General features: G+C 42.0%; 1 protein-coding gene across 18 annotated transcripts in view; it reads left to right on the top strand.

Moving 5' to 3' along the window:
• Positions 1-20384, top strand: part of LOC146974363 (RNA-binding protein Musashi homolog 2) — a 226014-nt gene that overhangs the window by 181106 nt on the left and 24524 nt on the right. For all 18 annotated transcript variants that reach the window (XM_085797610.1, XM_085797621.1, XM_085797614.1 and 15 more), the window contains one exon: positions 1616-1690. In XM_085797610.1, the coding sequence (XP_085653736.1) occupies positions 1616-1690 (75 nt within the window). The remainder of the gene's footprint in view (positions 1-1615; positions 1691-20384) is intronic.

A 20384-nucleotide genomic window follows, 5' to 3' on the forward strand; every position in this document is an offset into this window, starting at 1 on the left:
AGCAGCCTACTATTTGTTCAGGAGCCTAATGCTTTGGTTTCCAAGTATTTACCAGATCTTGATGCTTAGCCATACATGGAGATGGAACTGGTAAAACCCCTGTCAATTAAGTGCTCTTAGGCTCATGTTGACATCCTTTAAATGTGTTTAAATATAATGACACAGCTTATTGATCCATGTGGCTTAAATTGCTTGTTTCAAATGGAGTTTGTGTGCAATATTGGCAGCCGTGCAAGACTCACAATACTAAATCACCACGTCTGCCTGTCTTGAGAGGAAATTATTTTATCATTCTGGCGCAATTTTTATAGTTGTGGCCTTGACTCTCGTAGGTTATAAGAACATTTTACTCACTAAATTAATTGGCTGATATATCACAATACAGCAGCACCCTTAAAACAAGCAGCAAGAGCAGCATGATCAAGATTAGAGGCTCCTGTAATTGAGTGTAATTGTTTGTTGTCAAACTGCACACACCGCAAATGATTTTCAGTTGACAATCTACCATCAACATTATGAGCTGTAAATACATGCCACCTTTTTATTAGACTTGAAGCATAAAAATACATCTCTTCTTGCTTATTGTAGGTTTTCAAACATGTCGTGCTGAGGCTACACATAAAAAACAACCAATACTTTTTATATGCAAGTATTAATCTAGGGCGTGATAGTTACTAGTTAACTATTTTAAGGTCTGTATTCATGTTTCGTTGGATTACAGACATTTTATCTTTTAAATACCATTAGGTTTTACGTGACAAAATGTAACCACATTACAAACCTTTTCTCCGCTGGTCAAAAAACCCCTCTTAGACTCGCTAACATCAGGCTTTTGTGGGCAGTGGAGGGTTAAGTTGGCAGTTACACCCGTGTCAAATGACTCTGCAGTAGAGGGGGGATATTTATCGGTTCTGGCTGTGATCGGCATTGATGTAAACACAATGCCCGAGCGAACCCGCAAATTTACACCCTTTTCCTGCTGTAACATCTTTCAGAGCACAGGCATGGTAGACAGGCCTGTCACCTGTCCAGCGGTGCCGTTAAACCAGAAACGCTGCGGCTACACTGCACACGGGGATGAAAAAGTGAGCAGGGATAAGTTTTCAGAAACACACAATCACCATTCAAAGCTTCTCAAGCTGAGCCCCAACACTTTCACAGGAGCACCAACGCATGGGATGAGATGTGAGAGATCGGTTTCACCAGTTTGCACAGCAGCTAGCAGGTCACTCTCTCTCTCTCTCTCTCTCTCTCTCTCTCTCCAGCTCATGTGTGTCTCTGTAAGTGTGTCGGTCCAAACAGAAAGACAAACTGGAAGTTGAAAGGGGTCAATCGCTTTTATTAGCAGGTTTACCCACGTTTGAAAGAACCCATTCATTTTAGAGGAAAAAGGGGTTTTAGCATTCTAGCTTTAGTGTTTCAATGTTTCTACTCCAAGTATGTACATATTGTATATATATATATATATATATATATATATATATAAATATATATATATATTTCAATGTTTGCCTGTGTTGTGTTTGTGCAATATTGATATCACATTTTTGTATGTATTATTTATACATAATGTGTCGTTCTCATCTCTTTTTAATCTCTTTCTTCTCTATCAAAGGTTACCCTAATATTGTGGCAACATATGGCCGCGGATACACTGGATTCGCACCAAGCTACAGCTACCAGTTCCCTGGTGAGTTAAAGGCTTTCTTAAAATATCAGTGTTGCAGCTGATTTCTGTTATGCACCCTCAAGCAGCACAATCAGACACACATGCCCGAGCCGCCAACACACACTCAGAGAGACGCTCATCAATATACACGTCAGTCATCAAGTAATCTTCAGGGTTATAAGTATGTTACGTGTGTGGATTTCTAAACCAGCTTTTGAAAGCTGACGCGTAGGGAAGTAAATTGCTTACTCCTTTTTATCCCATACTTGAACACGACCATGACCACATGTCTAAAATGTGGAAAGTTCTTCCGTCTTCCGTGGCCCAATGTATGCAAATTCATCTGTGGAGAAGCGGAAAAATAAGCAGCGCTTTGTGTAGGCAGATTTTTAAAATGGTAGTTCTTATAATGGAAAATGAATGAAGTCATTTTCTGCATTAAAAGTGTTGACTCAGAGTGCCAGCCACGTTAATGGGAGTCCAAATGGGAGGCGTGCAGTCTGGAGGTGAGCAGCTGCACCTGTCTGCTGCGAGAGAGGGCCTGTGGCTTCGACGGGGCCTCACTTAGACAGGCATCCCGTCAATTTCATGCTTTATTTAGGGACTTTACACATACTTTGTTTGCCATGCCAGACATCATTCCTTCCACTGATAAGACGGAATGGGAAATATCTGACAGCCGCTCAGATCTCTGTAATATCTTTGTGAAATAGATTCAGGAATGGTAAGACAGGGGGTCCAGCTGTGACCACCTGCAGATCAGACATATGCTAGATTTATACTTGACTACAACATTATTTGACAGAAGAAAGGGGAATAGCACCTCATCGATGTGGGTGAACATCAAAAGCATACAAATTTGGGGGAATTTTTGTTTTTGTTTTACTGATGGATACAAATAAGAATCAGAAGAAAGGGAATGTAAAGCCTTGTTTTTGTGTGCAGAATACATCTGAGATGACATTCAGAATTAACCAGATTGAGTATTCATCGATTCCTCATGTTCTGTCAAAGTGTCAGAAAACATTTTGTAAACTTGGTTCTACAAAAAAAAAAAGACAGAGCGAAGAGATAAGAGGAAAAGAAGTTATCAGTATTTTGTCTGTATAAGTAACTCTAGTTAAACATGGATTTTCAAAATGTTTACTATTTACAACAAATTAAGGGATATCACCTTCCCCGAGGCAGAATGTATGATCCTGTCCATGTTAAACTCAATTTAAAGAGTTTGATAAAGCTGTATGATTAAAACAGTCTCCTCTGGGCTCGCTCAACTCTTGACAGGGTAATTGGAATTTTTAATGTATGAATCAAACTCCCTGTCCAAATTAAATAACCTCAGGCCAAATATTGACTAGTGTCCTTCCTTACCAAGATGAGGAAGGCATCTTCAATTTCAGATCAAAGGCTTTTTTTTCCCACTGTACACAACCTCGCTGAAACACTCCTATAAATAAATGGAGCTGGGACCAGGCCGGCTGGATCCAAGAGGTGTAAATTGTGGGCAGCATTTCAAGGCTTTTTTTTTTTTTATTCCCAGTAAACCTCAGGGGTCCACTGTTAACAGAAAAAAAGTGGTTAGGCAATTGCTCAATTGTCAAGATAAAACAGTGATAAAGCATTGATCAGTGATGAAACACTGAATTAAGTACAAAAACTCAATAAGACATACACAGAAAAAGAGAAACCAGAGCTGACATCCCCGCAGCTGAAACAGAGTTCAAGTAGAAAACAGAATTGAGGAGAGATGTGAAATACACAGAACCTGAGTTTAAAAAAATAAAAAAGTGCAGCCACTTTGACTCAAAGCTGACACCAGCTCAACAGCTGTTAAACAGAATCTGACAATTTAGCACTCTGGTCCTTGTGGCACTCCCAATTAATTTCAACATGTGTTTGATATTGATCACACATGCAGTATTTTTCTGTGTCGGTATTTGTAATGCCGAGAGTTGCTTACAGAATTATTCCATCAGAGACGGGGTATCGTTAAAATTTAATGCACTTAGAGACCTTCACGTACTGATGTAAATCAAATCATCCTCTATTTGTCACAAACTTGTCCGTCCAACTGAGCATCATCACAGCTAAGCCCCAAAGAGGAAACTCAGATTGTCTATTAGAACTAGTAGTTGCTGTTAAATCATTGCGGCAGTGAGGAGAACAACTGCTCAGAAATGGCTGAGTCACATAAAACTACACATAACACTGTCAACATATGTTTCTCTGGCACAGATAGATGTATATATGCGAACATACAGTCTGTTGTATTGCTTATGTCAGTGGTGGGAGCTAACCCATGATGACTGACTGCAGAGAGCAGTGACACAGTCGCTGGCTTCATTCCCTGATTTATTTCCACTATTTCAGCTATGAAATGATTAAATCTACAAAGTTTCTGCTGCATGTTAAAGACAGAAATCTGGTTTATCACCAGTGCATATAATTCATCTTTGCACATGTGTTAAATAGTCATTTTAAGGCTTTCAGAACGCATTGATACTGAACAGAAAGAGGATTGTGGCAGGGATGTGCTTGATAAAGACGCCCGCTCTGAGTTTTGCTGTTTTGAAATCCCGAGCTGTGTTTAATATGCTGTAATCACACGCTGTTTACCTCACTGCAGCGTGGTTTCTGCATTATGCTTAAACTCCAGTTTAATTGAATTTCAGAGACGATGCTGCGTCCTGCATATGTGGTGACAATCAAGAGGACAGCGTTTTTTTGTTGTTGTTTCTTTCTAAGTATTTTTTGCAGCTTTTACACCTGTATTGACAAGGACAGTCGGAGAGAAGGACAGGAAATGGGGAGGCAGAGAGGAGGGATCAACATGCAGCAAAGGGCTGCCGGGGGGAATCGGACCGGGTTCATAGCGCCTGCTCAACCCATTGAGCTAAACGACGCCTTTTTTACCATTACCTCAGAATTTCAAATTGTGAGGAGGTTTTTGTTTCTATTAATCAGGGCTTTTCTTAGTGATAATACCTACAACTACTTGATTATTTACTTCTTTTAAATAACATATTTTCCTCAGCTTGTTTGTCAGCTTGTAACACGCTGATACACCCTGACATGTGGCAGTCTTTCCTGTCTGATCCCACGGCAACAAAAAAAAAACAACAACCTCAGAACATTTTCTCAGACTGCTAATGCACATACATGACTTTGATGACAGGCAGTGGTATTGTCAGTGTCGAGTGAAAGTCGTGAGGACGGTAACATACGCATGCAAATGTGACATGCGATATGTTTTCATGTTGTCGTGTCTGTGTGGAGGTACTGTAAACATCCCAGCTGTTTAAGATGAAGAGCCCCAGACGCGTGCTGTGGTGGTTGTTGCTGCCTTTACCTTCAAATAACACCAGCCCCCCTCAGACTGGTGACATTGTGCTGCTGTCATCACGTGACTTCAAAGGGAAATAATGCTAATATTTCTGACACTTTGAATCTGGAGTTGTAGCTGCATTTCCATGTTTATTTTTCAGCCCCTGAACTAACCCCCCTTCAAGCTGAGAATACGCTTTTTACCTTTGCAAACACCAAGGACATGCTCCAGGACGACTACCACAAAAAAATAAATGCCCGTAGCTCTAATAACCCCTATTTCTGAAAGAGGTGCTAATTGATCTGACTGTAATATCCTCCTACTTGAGGTTAACTTGATAAAATATGGGTCTCAGTATTAAATAGTTAAGTTTTTACCAGATAAGACCTTGGTTGGAGAAATAAGGTAGGATGCAGTCCTAAGCACCCCGCCGTTTCCCCACTTATCATCATCAGTGTACAACCTGCTCATCCATATCCGCTCCAGTCCTTGTGCTAACAACCATGCACGAGCTCACTTGGTTTCAGTTTTTATTTTTTTTTATTTTATTGCAACAAGTAGACTCAGACAGTAACTAAACCAAAAATACTTCAGACATGAGGGTTATCATTTATTCTCCTTCATGGTCTCAACAAATGACTTGCACTTTCCTGCGGAAGTCCACTCTGCTTCTCTTCTTCCTCTCTCTCACACAGCTTTCGCCCCCAGGCTGGCTCATTGTAGGTAACACCTGCACTGCCGAGATAGAAAACGATTCCAAATTATGAATAACAACTGTGTAACCATGACACACAGAAACACTTTCAAACGTACATCTTCTGGTATTTAGTCATGAGGATAATTTTGGTTTTATTTGGGTCTAAATTTCTTAAACGTGTGCTGTCACAGCATACACTTAAAATAAAGTTGTAATTAGAGAATTTAGCCATTCACCACTTGAGAAAAAAAATGTTTATTGGCAGTTTGTCCGCAGTTTCAACCTTGACAGCTTCTCCACTTTTACTGCTTTCAGCTGGATGCAATAATAAATACACTGTTATAGTGAGAACATAACATTGGCAAGTATCCTCTGTAACACTGTCACTTGGCTTTAGAGTGATGTCAGGGTGGTGCATATCTGCGAGTGTAGGTATCAGTATCACTTAGGCTCAGCTAAGGTAGGTAGTTGTCATGTCAGTCATGTAGCCTCAGTTTATCCTCAAGTATTGAATCCACAGCCAACTGTCTATGAACTCCCAGGTGTCGAATCTAAGTGCGCCTCAATAGGGACTGGTTGTTTATATGATTTAAACTGACAAAGTTTCATTCTTCAATCACATACATAATCATGCATGCCTACTTTATCACTCGGCCCACGGATGAAGGAAATAATAGTGTTCTCTATACGGCAGATGAGGCAAGAATCAAAGTATGAAAATGCAGCATTACAGAGCCGGTCTTAAACGATCAGACTTCAGAGCTAACATTTATCAGGCTACAAAGAGCAAACTAAAATTGAAATGATCTTTGAATTAAAATGAGCTACAGAAGGACCTCGCTTTGACTCTATCAGACATTAAAGAGCACACCATTCCCTCGGTACCTCAGTTAAAAGCAGTTAGCAGACAGCACAGATTTCCAGATAGCTTCAATAGGAGAGAGACATTTTCAGTTTGGTGGAAATTAAGATTCTCATGCGGTAGTAGGAGTGAAGGGTTTATCTGTCCTGTTCTATGCTGACTCACATTCGCTGTGCTGCATCTGGTGCATTTATTTAATTAACCACAATATTAGCCACCAAGAGAGAAGCTGTGCATCCTTCTCACTCCTCCATACATTTTGTACCGTGTCTGTTTTTCTTTTCATTCCATCTGAGTAGAGGTTACAGAGTACATCATTACACAAGGAGATCAAACCCACGGGATAAAAACATGTTTTTCTCTACACTTTTATAAGTAGACACCTAATGGATTAGAGAGTCTGGTGTTTTCTTCTTACTTTAACCCAAATATGCAGCCGTGAGTTTGGCTAGCTGAGGAAGCTGTGAGGACCAGGAGCTAACGTGGAGCAAGGAACATTACTGTACATTATTCTCGTTTTTATGCAGCAGTCTAATTAGCATTAGCTAGCTGATAAATGCGCTATTGTATTATTCAACTTGTAGCGCCCAGGGGAACATCCCAAGATGTGCTACATTCAAAGAGTGAGGTGTCTCGTCTGGAGGACCTAACGTGATTAAGGCACTGAAAGCCACATTCAAAGAAGTATCCTATGTGTGCACTGAACTATTGTCTCACTTGTCTTAGATAACCTCCGGCTAAGACTGTATACAGTGAAAGATTCCTTTGTTTACTGTGGATATTAAAATGCAAATGGCGAGGAAGGAAATAGTTTTTAGCAATAAGTGCAAGTTTATGCGCTGTAGTTTATGTACAGCATAGTTTCTGCTAATGGTGGCAGAAAATGTGGGGGGCGAAATATGAATAGGTTTAAGAATGGTAGTATATTCTATTGTGTGCATGATGTATGCATGAATAAGAAGCTTGTCCGTATGAGAAAAATGTAATTAAAAAAAGAAAATGGTGTATGCATGTGTGCATAATGCATGTGAATAAGCTGCAGAAGTGAACATCAAAAGCAGGGATACACCCCTCATACATTCATATTGTACTTTCCATTGTTAACCAGCCTTGTATCAGTTCCTTTCATTACGCGCACATGAATGCACAGTCGAGCGCACACACACAACACACACAGAAAACGCTGTATTCATAGAAAGAGACTGAGATTCAGGAGCTGTGTATGAAGGGACTGTAGAGAGCTTCTCTCCACTCTCCCGTATTCTTGTGCGACTTGCAGCCTCCACAGCCGTGCCCTCAGAGCCTCCCCTGGCATAAATGACCATTATGGCTCCATTAGGGCTGCTACTAGGAGGTCATTATGCTACACTGAAAAACCAGGGATGAAGATGTTAGTGGGGTCCCATCAGGGGAGAGACACAGACTGAGTGAGAGAAAGACATAACACTCAGTCATCCAAGCTACTCCAGATGTCATGACAGACAAACAGCAGTTCAGGTCCAGTGAGTCAGACTCTTAAGTAGTAAAAGAACAGAGGAAAAGGATGATTAAGGAGGGGAGAGGGCAGCGGTAAGTGCAGCAAGGATGCAATGAGGACAGAGGGCTGGGTAATTTTAGGTTACCAGTTATCTTAACACTAAAGAGATAAACTATCCAGGCTGTGTCTAAGAAAATCTCGCTTCTTGTGTCGCTTTCTCACAACGCACTGTGAGAAAGAGCCGGTGTTTGTGTATGTGTGTCTGCGTGGTGTTTTGATTGGTTTTTCCAACTGTTTGTCTTGTCTTGTTGCCAAATCCTCTCCTTGTCACACACTTCATCTGTGTCAGATCCGTTTCCCCGGAAGATATGACGTGTGGGATGGCACTATGGTAGCCTCCGTCCCTCTGTATCTCCAACTCCACCAACCAAGCATGCCCGAGACACAACAGCACACTCCATCATACCTAAGTGACAACAAAGTGACATTTCCAAAGCCTTAAACGGGCATGAGGAGATTTCTCTTTTCTCTTATCTGCAGAGGATGAGGAGTTTGGCTGCCATATCCCCTCACGTTTCTGTCCTTGTGACGTTGTTTTTGATTCAAGTTATTTAACTCCTGAGGCCAGATGCATGATACTCTGTGTAGATTCATGACTAAAACTAAAACCACAAATATACATGTGTATACTTCCATTATAAAGCAGTGCCAAGACACCGTTCCGCTTTATAAATCCAACTCATTAAGAAAATGGGTGCATATGCACAGGCCTTATTTCCACTCCCACAATTAGCCATAAATGAATGAATGCCCTCCCTTAATCATCAAATTGCATAAAAATGCCAGAAGTTATCATACCCAGAAAAGAAAGATCATAAGCACAATTTTACAAATTGTGAAAATGAGGCTTTCTCAATAGGAGGCAAAACCACACATCAGTTTACTTTAGTATATTCAATCCAAATGTTATGCCCAGCTTAACTGGCAAAAAAAAGAATATATACTGTATGAATACACAATTACTTCAATTTGTGAATAGTAAAAATGTTGTTTTTGTGGCCATAAAGTGTGTTTTATTCAATATTAAGTTTCTGGCCTGTTTGTGTTTTCACTTCGCTGTAACTACAGTAACTTCCATTGTCACGGGAATGCATGAGCTGCACATTCTCATTTCTCTGTCTATATAAAAAACAATTTCTGCCAGAGCATGCATCTGATGCATCTGCTCACTTAAGGGCTAGCACATCTGGCTGAAATGCATAATGTATACTTATGTACAATTTAAAGGCATATACTGTACAAGGAACACAGTTACATGGCAAAGCAACAAGTCTGGATCTGCCGGTTCCTGAAAAAGTAAAGTCAGAAACACGGTTTGTGTCGGCTAAAGAAACACCACTGTCGCTCTATACAACTGTGAGTAACGGTGGAAATGAGGCTGCTGACCTTTTGACACCCCCGCCGCCCCACCCCCTTCCCTTTTTACTGTAGGTGAAGTGTGCTGTCCTCTCAGCAGGTGGCATGCAGAGAAAGAGAGCTGCTGACCTGTGCAACTGGTATGATAGTCGCTGCTCCTGGGGGCTGCATGCCCCAAGAAACTGGGCCAGAGCCAACCAAGCATATGATAAATGCACCAGAGGTCACACCAGGGCATTGACCTGAACCATCGTTTAGCCTTCCAGGGTTTAGCAACTGTCTGCTGTTGGGAGATGGAAATGTGTTGACATGGACTATAGAGAGCTTCAAACACAGATGGATTCTGCAGGGTTGGTGGCTCAGGACAAAGAAGCTCTGGTGGCTGCGCTGTCGCATCCAGTGTACTATACAACAGGTCAGGTCCTGGTTGACAGTGGGCTGACGTGTAGTCCCTGTGGTTTGTGTTTAATTCTCATCCAAAGTCACATTTCTCTGTAAAATAGAATTTATTTTGCAATGTTATGCAAGAGGATATGTTGATGTTTTGATAGAGAAAATCACGTCCAGGGTACTCGAGCCGAGCAATGTCTTGATTGCTTTTCTTTTTCTCTTGGTTTTTAGTCAAGTTAAACAATTGCAAACAAAGCTTCTGATAAGCAACAAGAGCATAAAATCTCAGATAAAAAGTAAAAGCGATCACAAGAATGAATGAGCATGACTGTTATAACATGGTGTTAATGTAACTCGTGGCCTCCAGTCGCTCCTTGTCATAGTAAAAGCCCTCAGGCATAGAAGACTTTGACTGTGACAGTTCATCACAGCGTTGAAATCAAAGACAAACTAAAGCTGTATTTACGTCAAACTATTAGAGCTCTGCTCCATTCATGTCAACATAATTGACTGCAGACTGTAGCTTCATGTAGATCCATTGTATCAACGTTGAATCAAGCGCTAATTAAAAGTGTGGAAGACGCCTTTTCAAACTTTCTGTCCAATGAAACTCTCTTCTTGCTGGATATAGTTCATTACCTCCTGTGTGGAGGATAATGTATTTCGGGACACCATGCACAGTCATTATCAAGTATTCAGATCTTTAATATTTCCCGTGTCAGTACACTTCTTGGCTGCAGGACTGGAGCAGGTGGGAAAAAAACCACTGGCCTGAGGCTGATGAGCAACTTACCTGTGCCGTCGGTTCATGCAACATTGTCCTCCACGAGACGATCCCACTGTTTGTGTTTTTACTGCACCCGTGAGACGTACACAGCAGTGCTGTGGGTAGAACAGGTTTCTATTGAACTGGAGTTGCACAGCAGATTGTCCCTTAGATCCTGTGACCATCTCTCTATAAGCTGGGTGAGCTGTGACCCCAGCAAGTGGTCCCACAGGCCAGAATGAGTGCTACAGGGCTGGAAGCAGATGGCCCTCCTGATGCCACACTGACTCACAGATTGGCTTTAATTGCCAAGGCTGATCATTTGCCCAATGAGTCTGCGGAGGCCAGGGCACTCCATGAGTCGCAGGCCTTAAAATAGGGCCTGACGAGGAGCGTTGTGATTTCATACACTTGAATGACCATGCACAGCACATCTTTCTCTCACACACTCAGACACTCGCACACACACACGGGCATAAAACTGACAAAATCAAAGACTCTTCAAGGCTGCCTATGAAGGCAAAAGAGGTGGGGAGACTATACCAGGGGCCTCTCTCCGGCTTCCTGTCTGCCTCTCTGACTCACTGTCTCCACAGCAATGCTGACTGCACACACACAGACTCACATTATCACACGCACACTATCACACAGACTTGCACGCACCATCACACATCTCTCTGACCTCCCCAGGCCATGACTTCGTTCCCGGTGACAGCAGTGCGTGCGCTGCTCTGACGTCAGCGGACACCACAGTATGTCACGCCCTGTCTACTTCTGCATGTGCAGTCATCGGGCTAGACTGTTCCCAGATCAGTTTTGTTCTCTATTAAGCACCCTCAAATTGGCTCCATGTACACGTGCTTTATGGCAAAGCAGTGGCGCACGATATAAGGCGCCAGTGCACTTTGTGTGTTTGTGGAAGAACCTGATAGATTCAACAGGTGTGGTAGAACTCTGCAGCACTTTACAGAAAGTGCTTTTCTTTATTGCTGTTTTGTGGTCTGTTGTGGATGCAGTGTTTACAGATTTGTCCACATGCTCACAAGAACACAGGTCAGGTCACATGCACATGAGCATGTACCTCAGTGGATGCGTGTGCACCTGTTTCTACAAACCCATTCTGACACAGGCAGTGCTGAAAGGCTGGCTATTCCCTGAAAGTGGAAGAGAAGGTTCACCTCATTTGCCCCGGTCTTAACTCACCCCAGGACAGCAGACACACACTGCACTGAAGGTGAGGCACAGCAAGCAAAAGCATAAACTGCTGCTTAGTTTTGAGGTTCTGGGCTATTTTTCTTCCATAACATGTCTTCTTCTCTCAGACAAGTGGACAGAATGCACATTTAGGTGTTTCTTTTACTTTGTATTTGCATCTGTAGATTTCCAACCAAATTCACCAAATGTTAACAGTCTAACACAACATGCAGCACTGACATTGTGCCGTCTCATGGTAAAGCTCTCTCTCCTGCAGTGCCATCCCATCCAGACATGGTCTTTTCCACTTTACAGACACTTGTCTAAAAACCCCGGTTCCCTATAAAAATGTATGGAATTTTACAATTCTACCTTTAAAGGCTGTTTTTTTCTCAGAATGAGTTTTTTCTCACACTGTGAGCCAGACATCTCCATTTCAGTAGCGCTTACATACACCAAACCGCCCAGATTTATTCCTGTCTATATACTGAAGCATTTTACTGAGGGGTTTGTACATATATCATTCATAGCCTGTCTATTATGTAACATCCTTTGCCTAAAAACATGGTGAAATGGATTCAGTTGATAGCATTTACTGTACTGAGTGATAAAACAAAAGATATCCATTAGTAAGAACCTTTGACTCTTATGTCAACAAAATGAAACTGAGTTTGATTCTTATCTAGTGTATCCAGAAATGAAAATGATAATGAATGCATTTCATTGGCAAATGTCTAATTAGCATATTTGCTTGTAAAATCTTTGAAAACTTATAATACAAAAAAATAATTATCTTGATGTAAGTAGTGAAGTGGGGGGAGCTGTATGCTAATTTCTATTAGTGGATTTTTTTTTTTTTTTTTTTACCCCATTCACCTTTAGTGTCTTGCCTGAAGCAGGCAAACACTGAGACCATGGAGACCCACAGTCTGGGTTCCTGTGGCGGGGAAGATGAGCTGCTGTAAGAGGCAGAGTGGCAACGCTAAAGCTCATTATGTCTCGACGGTTGAGCCGCTGGTCGAGAAATGAAACTTGAGCTGCCCTGCCTCGTACATGTCTGCCACCTTTGGACACTGCTGGAGACCAGCAGCAGCACAGAACAGGAGCACAGACACAGACGCAGGCAGAGGAGTTCAATATGTGTGTCTGCGAGACCATGCTCTTGTGTCTACTGCCTGTTGTTTTGATGCCACCCACTGTTCGAGAGCTCCAGGCTCAGATAGTCGGGTAGTTGCTACGTCTTTACCCAGCTCCCCCCTCCTTTCTCTTTATCCCTCCATCCCTCCCTCCTGCTGACTGTGCTAATAGCTCTCTAGTTGCTCTCATCCCCTCTTTTCCCGGTGCAGGGACGCATGGAAACATATATATAAACACGGATGCATACATTCATAATCGCAGCACACAGCCTTGTGCATACCTCCGCTCTATGTGGAAACATTGTTTACAGCCCCACTAATCAAGTGGAAGCCAGTGTTGCAGTGCTATTTTTGGGTCATGCCACATTTTACCCTACTTGCCCCTGGTATCTAGAGCAGTGCTAGATTGTGTAACTGCAGTGCATGGAGCTGGCTGTAAGTGCTTGGCTTTAAAAACACAGTCAGGAAACGGTGTCTACAAAGCTGCTGCTTCTTGTAATCATTATCATTACAAACATGAATAGATCTTATTTTATTTCTACTGTAAATTAATCATCTGCAAAGGCAACTCCGACTCCCACACTGATGGGTGCGAATACACAAAACACATCCAATTTAACACGAATGGTGAAATGACGCCTAATGCACTGACTTTTATTTGAGGAACCCTGAAATTACCCCCATTCGTCATTCATCTGTCCGCTGCACTTGCCACCCTCAGAACTGGAGATGGGCATTAAAATGCATAAAAAATTAAGGCTGTTTACTTGGACACTAATGAGAGGAGGCTTAAGTAGTCTACTTTAATTAGTATGATTGGCTCCATGGGGACCACACAGGCAGGGCCATAACAACTGATTCACTCAGAGCTCGCAGGACCTTTTCATACTCTCTGTCAGGACTGATGTCAGAGGAGATTGGACTGCAGAGACATGTTGCCTTTACTGATCCCAGGTTGGAAAGGAGCACTGCAGTTAAATGCACTGAAGCAGACCATTACATAAGCACCACTGCAAGGTCAGACATCTGTGTCCTCCCTGTCTGTGTCTCTATTTAAGTCACCATCATAGACTGCCTCGGTATTAAGGTTGTGAACCGAGCCCCTACCACATCCACAGACCGAGTGCTACTGTTTCACACACTACCAGATTTATTAAAAATGTTTTGTTTCCTATTTAATCTGCTAGATTTTCTTTTCATTCCTGTGCCTCATTGTTTCTGTTTCACTATCTTTAACTACTGTCTGACTGTGAGTGACTGAGAGGTGTATTGAGGCTTGTGTGTGGGAGCCGAATATGATCAGCACTGTGGCATGGGAGTAGTTTCCTTTTTACTGAAGTGCATGGGAAGGAGTACAAAGAAGAGGTTAAAAGTGTGGCTACACTTCAATAAAGAGTCGAGTTTGTCCTCTTTGATGCTATGCTGCCATGCACTTGAGCTACAAAGAACTGGCGCTCTTGTCACTGAGAACTGAAGTAAAAAGACACTGAGCTTTTCCTGAGCTCAACACACCACATCACAACATCACAGTCACTTACACACAGCAAATATCTCTGTGATGCCAGTTCAAGGTTCGCACTTTTCAGAGGCTGGAGTTCTTTCAAAGTTGAGGGTATTGTAACCTTGTAATAAAAAACCTGTGAGATATTTTTTTATGAATTGTAATTTATGATTGATTTATTCAGGATTGAAGTTGTGGAGTATACATTCATCTAAAATAGAAACTGGTAAGGCAATCTGCAATTCGTTACGCCACATTTCACAGATTATGTAGCAAGTATGGAGACTGGAGCTCTTCAGCTGAAGGGCTCTGGGTCGAGCCCCCTCGGCAGCAAAAATCCCCCCCTCTGAAGCATCCTTGAGCAAATCACTCAGTCCGTACCAGCTCCGCCGTGGCTGCCTGGTAGCTCAATCTTAACTCACCTCTGACCTTCTTGTGGATTTCTCCACAAGAGTCAGATCGTATGTTTACAATCTGCAGTTTGGTGGCTTTGCAGAACACTGCTCCCTGTTGTAGGCACATGGAAGTGTACAGTATGCGGTGTAATTTATACATGCGTATCTATCCAACCTCTTCAAGGTGTAATGGTTAGAGTGGATAAGATGTTGTGACATGATGTGTCAAGCTAATTTTCATCCATGATTATGTCTTGTAAAGGGACCTTGAACCTCCGGTAGATTTTTCCCTCTGAAGGTTTTCCCAGTTGAAATAAGTGGCCTCGGACTTTTGGACGACGCTGAATCTCCTTCTCCTTCTCCTTCCTCATCATGTTGTTCAAAGGGACAGTATAAGATACAGGTGCAATTACTACCATAAATCCGGGCTTTTCTGAGCTCTGGGCTCACTCCACCTCCGTAATTGACTTTTTCTCTCCTCAATCAGAAGCCACAAAACCTCGATGGCAGAGGATGATGGTTTCATTATATACAGAAACCTCTGAGCAACAGAAAATGAACTGGTCTAATCATACTGTACAGAGGTTTGAGGGTCATGGTGTGTGAAGTGCTAATGCTGTAGCCTGTGTGAGGCACAACTAATAGCATTCACCATGTATGCACCTATGGTCAGATTATCACAAGATAAATCGTCCTTTATTATGTAGTAGGCTTGTGTAGTGACATATAGCAGTAGCAGAATAACAGTATGCCAAGTTAAATTATTAATACTGTTCTTATACCCCTGAAATCAGTGGCTTTCCCCTTTTTAATAGGGTAGTTAAGTGAAGCAATAACACTTTGCCGGTATCCCAAGTTTAAATGTAGTGTGCGATAGTTAAGATGATGTACAAAAGCACAATGAAGACCGATAGAGCAAAGGAATGAAGCGTTGGTGTGGATGGATTTGCACAACGTCTTTGTGTAAATGTTTGAATTGTTGTAGGATTGTGTGTCATTTACCTGTTTGGTTTTCATTTAAACCACGGTTTCAAACGTACGTGTTGGCATCCGGTCCCTCTGTGTGACCTTTGCAATGCGTGTACAGAATCCAAACAGTGAGAGAACCCAGATCTACACATGGTGAGATTAATTTGAGTGATTGACAAGCAACCCAGCTCAGTTAATCAAGTTATGCTTACTCTGATTAGGACCTTAATGTGAGTAAGATAACCCGGTTAAGGTGTTTACACGGGAGTTGCAATAATATGCGTATTGCATTAGTCTGGTTATAATTGAATTATTGGTGTGCATGTAAATACTCTTTCTCTCTGGCTCATTCCCAGACAGCAGTCTGTGTATTTTATGTGAGGGGAAGTCTCTGTGTGTACTGTAGGTCTCCGCTGATCAGAGGAGAGGTGAGACATGAGCATGTGTGCAGCAGTTCATATGAAAGCCACCTGGCGCTCTCAAGCTCGGTGATTTATGCCTTTGATAACGACGACCCAGAGATGCTTTCAACAACAACAAAGTCGTGCTGAAGGATGACAACAATGGGACACTTGTCAGTCTGGAGATGAAAAGATGTCTTGCTAGGTGGCTGTGTCTTTTGTAACTTTGATATATATATTTTCTTTTGTTTATTTGTCTCTATACGTTTCTGGATATCTTATAAAGGGTTATTGATGAGGCAAAATGTGAAGTGGAGTCACTTTTCCGTCTCTGACAGAGTGCCTCCCACCTCCTGTTAGAAGGAGGCAGTGAGCTTCGCTGCCTCGGCTATGACTTATCAACTGACTTATTTCCGCTGGCTTGTCCTTCTCTCTGTCAGTGACCGGAAAAAACAAGCACATCCTCTGTGATTTGTTCTGTCCTGTCACATTTACACATACAGTATACATTAAATTTACCCTGTTACAACCTTTTTTTTTAAAATATATAAATATTTATATATAATCACCACATGTGATGAACGGGGCCACCTGGTTCAAAGCTCACAGAGAGAGCAGCTTGAAGGTGATGAGCATCAGTGCTTTGATATGTTTGCTATTCTAGTTTGCAAAACTGTATGTAGTGAAATCTATATGAATAATTCTTAAACACTCTTATAATGCAAATTCAAAATGGAAGAAGAATTATTATTTTATTTTTTTAAAGCAAACTGATTTTTATTTTATTTCCGTTTGGTGTGCAATTATCTCCTTATTGCTAAAATTACCCCAGTTTTAATGGAAACCAGGTTAAATAGAAATTAACTCAAATTAAGTTATCATGGTGTGTGACAGATTTTGGTCAGATTTTAGCAGCAAAGTCAGCAAGTAACAAAATCCAAGTCTTGAGTATTTTCACATATTTTCACTGTGACAACTATATTAGATACTTTGCATGACATGTAAGACCTAACATGTACATGTACATTACCGGATTTGATGCATCTGCGCGATTTAAACCAGTGCACTTCCTCCAGGCCTGTTACTGTATGAAATTAAAATAGAACTGATCAATAATTCAACGCTCTGAGAGAGACCATTTCTCAAAAATAAATACTTTGACTTGTTTTTAATTACCATTTTCCTGTTAATTTTCACTTTCACTTAATGGTGAAATTCACAAGTTAATGCAACAGTTTTAGGGGAGTAGATTTTCTTATTTATCTAACATGACATTATTTTTTTCCACCTCATCCCTTGTTGACACAGAAGAGATTTTTTGATAGTAACACCTCATAATACTTTCACTGATTTAGTGGTGTAGAAAAATAACACTTCATTGTAGGTGTGGCTATTATGTTTTACCTGAGTGTAATAGACGCTCTGTTTCCTGACACATTTTTCTTGTCCCAAACACCTTACAGAATTTGGTGAGAATGAATTGGACGCCCGTGTCCTGGCCTTATTTCCTCCCTCGATTTCTCATCCGCTGTGTCCTTCCTTCTCTTTGTCTTACTCTTCTACTCATGTGGCTAATGTCATTTTCTGTTCATCTGTCTCACTCATCTCCGCTCTTTATTGTTCATCTGTCTCACTCCCTCCGTCTGCCCCCCAAAAATCCACTGTAGCTGCAGGATGAAGATGATGCTAAACCAGAAATGTCGATGCTGCACATTATTTACATTATCTACATTGTCCAAGCTTTGTATGCATGATAAATCATCGCTAACTTTACACCAGTTGACTACAGATAATTAAGTATTAATGTAGTCCCAGGCTCTATTAGTTTTCAATTTCATAGTGATATTAAAATGTGGGCATATTTGATCCATGTGGCCTCCATAGAAGTATCAGCTGTCCCTGGGCTCCTCCTGTGCATTAGATAGTTGACAGTCTTCTTATAGCAGAAATAAGTGGAGTGCTCTGTGACTGATGGAGCTCCTTTGTCAGTGACGGGGGAGCTGCTGCTGGCAGTTTTGGGCCAAAGAACAGTACAGATTACATTAACATCAGTCAAGCTGTTGTCAGACTGGTAGGACATAAATAGGACCTTATTGATGCATAATGCAACAACTTTTCATTGTGAGGTTTTCTGAGTAATAGGATCAGAAAGTGAGTCTGTGGTGTAGAAAGGCAGTACGCCAAAATAGATCTGCAGGAATGTATCAGAAATAATGCATTAGGAGAAAAATTAGACATAGTGTGAAGACAAGATCATGATATAACAAAATAACAGGATATAGTGCAAGTTGGCAGATCATGTGTGCTTGAACTGGGGCTACAAAACATGAAGTGATGAGTAAAGCAGGCTGGTATCAGGAGTACATCAGCGGTCATTGATATTTTGACAAATCGCGTCAGGCCCAGTCGTTGGCACGCACAGATCCCAGGAACCCTTGACATCGAAATGGCACATTAAGTCTTTCCTCCGACTAAAGTACAATCAAGCTCACAGAGACCCAGAAAATACAGGTCTGTTCTTAGAAAAGAACTGGTGTCCACCCAAGAAAAACTCCACTTTAATGGCATAAAGTGCCAGCGTGTGCCATGCACTGTCATCAGAAGCAAACCTCATGTGCTCTGGATGCACACTGTGCTCACAACTCACAACACTGCGAGTTGGACACGGCACTCTGTTTGGCAGGTTACTCCAGCTTAAAGTTTATTTTAGGATAGATATCACTTTCTGAATGGTGGGCAGTAAGTGTAAATAGCTGGAGTGGATTTTTAGCAACAAAAAAAATACAGTCCAAGAGCAAGCTGTGAGGAAATAGAATATAAAGTCATCTGAAGCTATTTGTAGGCTGTACTGTATGAAGAGTTACTACATAGAGAAAACTCCTGTAGAAATCCTCTTATGATTCCAACATTTTTTATGATGTTTTTGTGTGAAGTGTTTTTTTTGCTCGGAGAGAGGAAGAAATGCCCGTCAAAATTTGTGACTTGCTGCATCATTCTTTGGTTTTAATCTTCCTTCCTCTCCGTGTGCACTCCTAAAGACGACAGAATTTTTGTGTTGTGCGGCTTGAGGAGAGAAAGCTGAGGACAGTTCCCCGGAGTCCGGACACCAAGGCCCCCAGGCCTCCACAGCTCATAAACAGATGTGTCCTTGTCCCCAGCCAAGCACAGCCACTCAAGTGGCAAAGCAGGGGCCCAATAATTGTGAAGAATTGAAAGCTAAATATTGGCTTTATCTCCTCAGTAATAAAAGGGCCATGAAATTGATTTAATGCTGCAGCGCTTCTCTTGGGTGGCTTCTTACAGCGTGAGCACAAAACAATGAGCAGCAGCCATCTATTAATTAACCCACCTAATCCTGCAAAGTTAATCTCTCACCACAACTTTGCCCGCAACTAACTTCCAAGCCAGTGGGTCTATTGGGGGTGTCATGACAATGGCAGCGAGGGGAAGATAGATTCAGCACTTAGGAAAGGAGAGAGGAGAGAGGGAAAAAGAGGTGGAGAGATGCCGCATGAAACAGTGTTCGGCTCAGCAACCATGGGGACACTCTAAGTGGAAATGCAGGGGTGCATGGCCATCATTAGCATAGTATCAGAGTTGATTTGTGTTTTTGTGAAAAGAGGCGGGGAATATCATTTGAGCTGCTGGAATCAGATCCTGGTCCACCGTGGCCGCAGTGGCATAAATGCGGCTGATTTCAGTTGGCTTCTTGTTGTCGTTTTTTTTTTTTTTTTTTTGCATTCTTTTTCCCCCGTCACCATGCCGCCTTAGTCCCTTATTCTCTCCTGAGCTGTTAGATAGTTGGGGGAAAAGTGGTATTTCTTTCTCTTCTTCACCTGCCTGCCCGTCACAGCGTGATGGCACCTCACACCCAACACGCACATTCATGGTCATATTGTGTCGACAGAGTTGTGAATTACCTCCTTCTCAGCCGGCTGATGAAAAGCTATGTGTTTTTCTCTGTGGCTGCAGCTCATCTGACCCAAGCCCCCCCCCCCCAAACCCCCCGCGCACACACACACACTCCACCCCCCCCAATCAGTCTTTTGTGTGAGCCCCTCTTCGTGGAATAGCAGTACAAGGCTGGCTCGGAAAATAGGTCACCCGCTGGTGCTCCTCTCACCTCCACAGCATTCAAAAAATAATCCTCTAAGGTGTCCTGTGCCATTTTGTAATGTCTAAACCA

The sequence above is a fragment of the Trachurus japonicus genome, chromosome 14 (genome assembly GCF_045865225.1).
Source record: "Trachurus japonicus isolate A0001 chromosome 14, Traja_1.0".
NCBI classification, from domain to species: domain Eukaryota; kingdom Metazoa; phylum Chordata; class Actinopteri; order Carangiformes; family Carangidae; genus Trachurus; species Trachurus japonicus.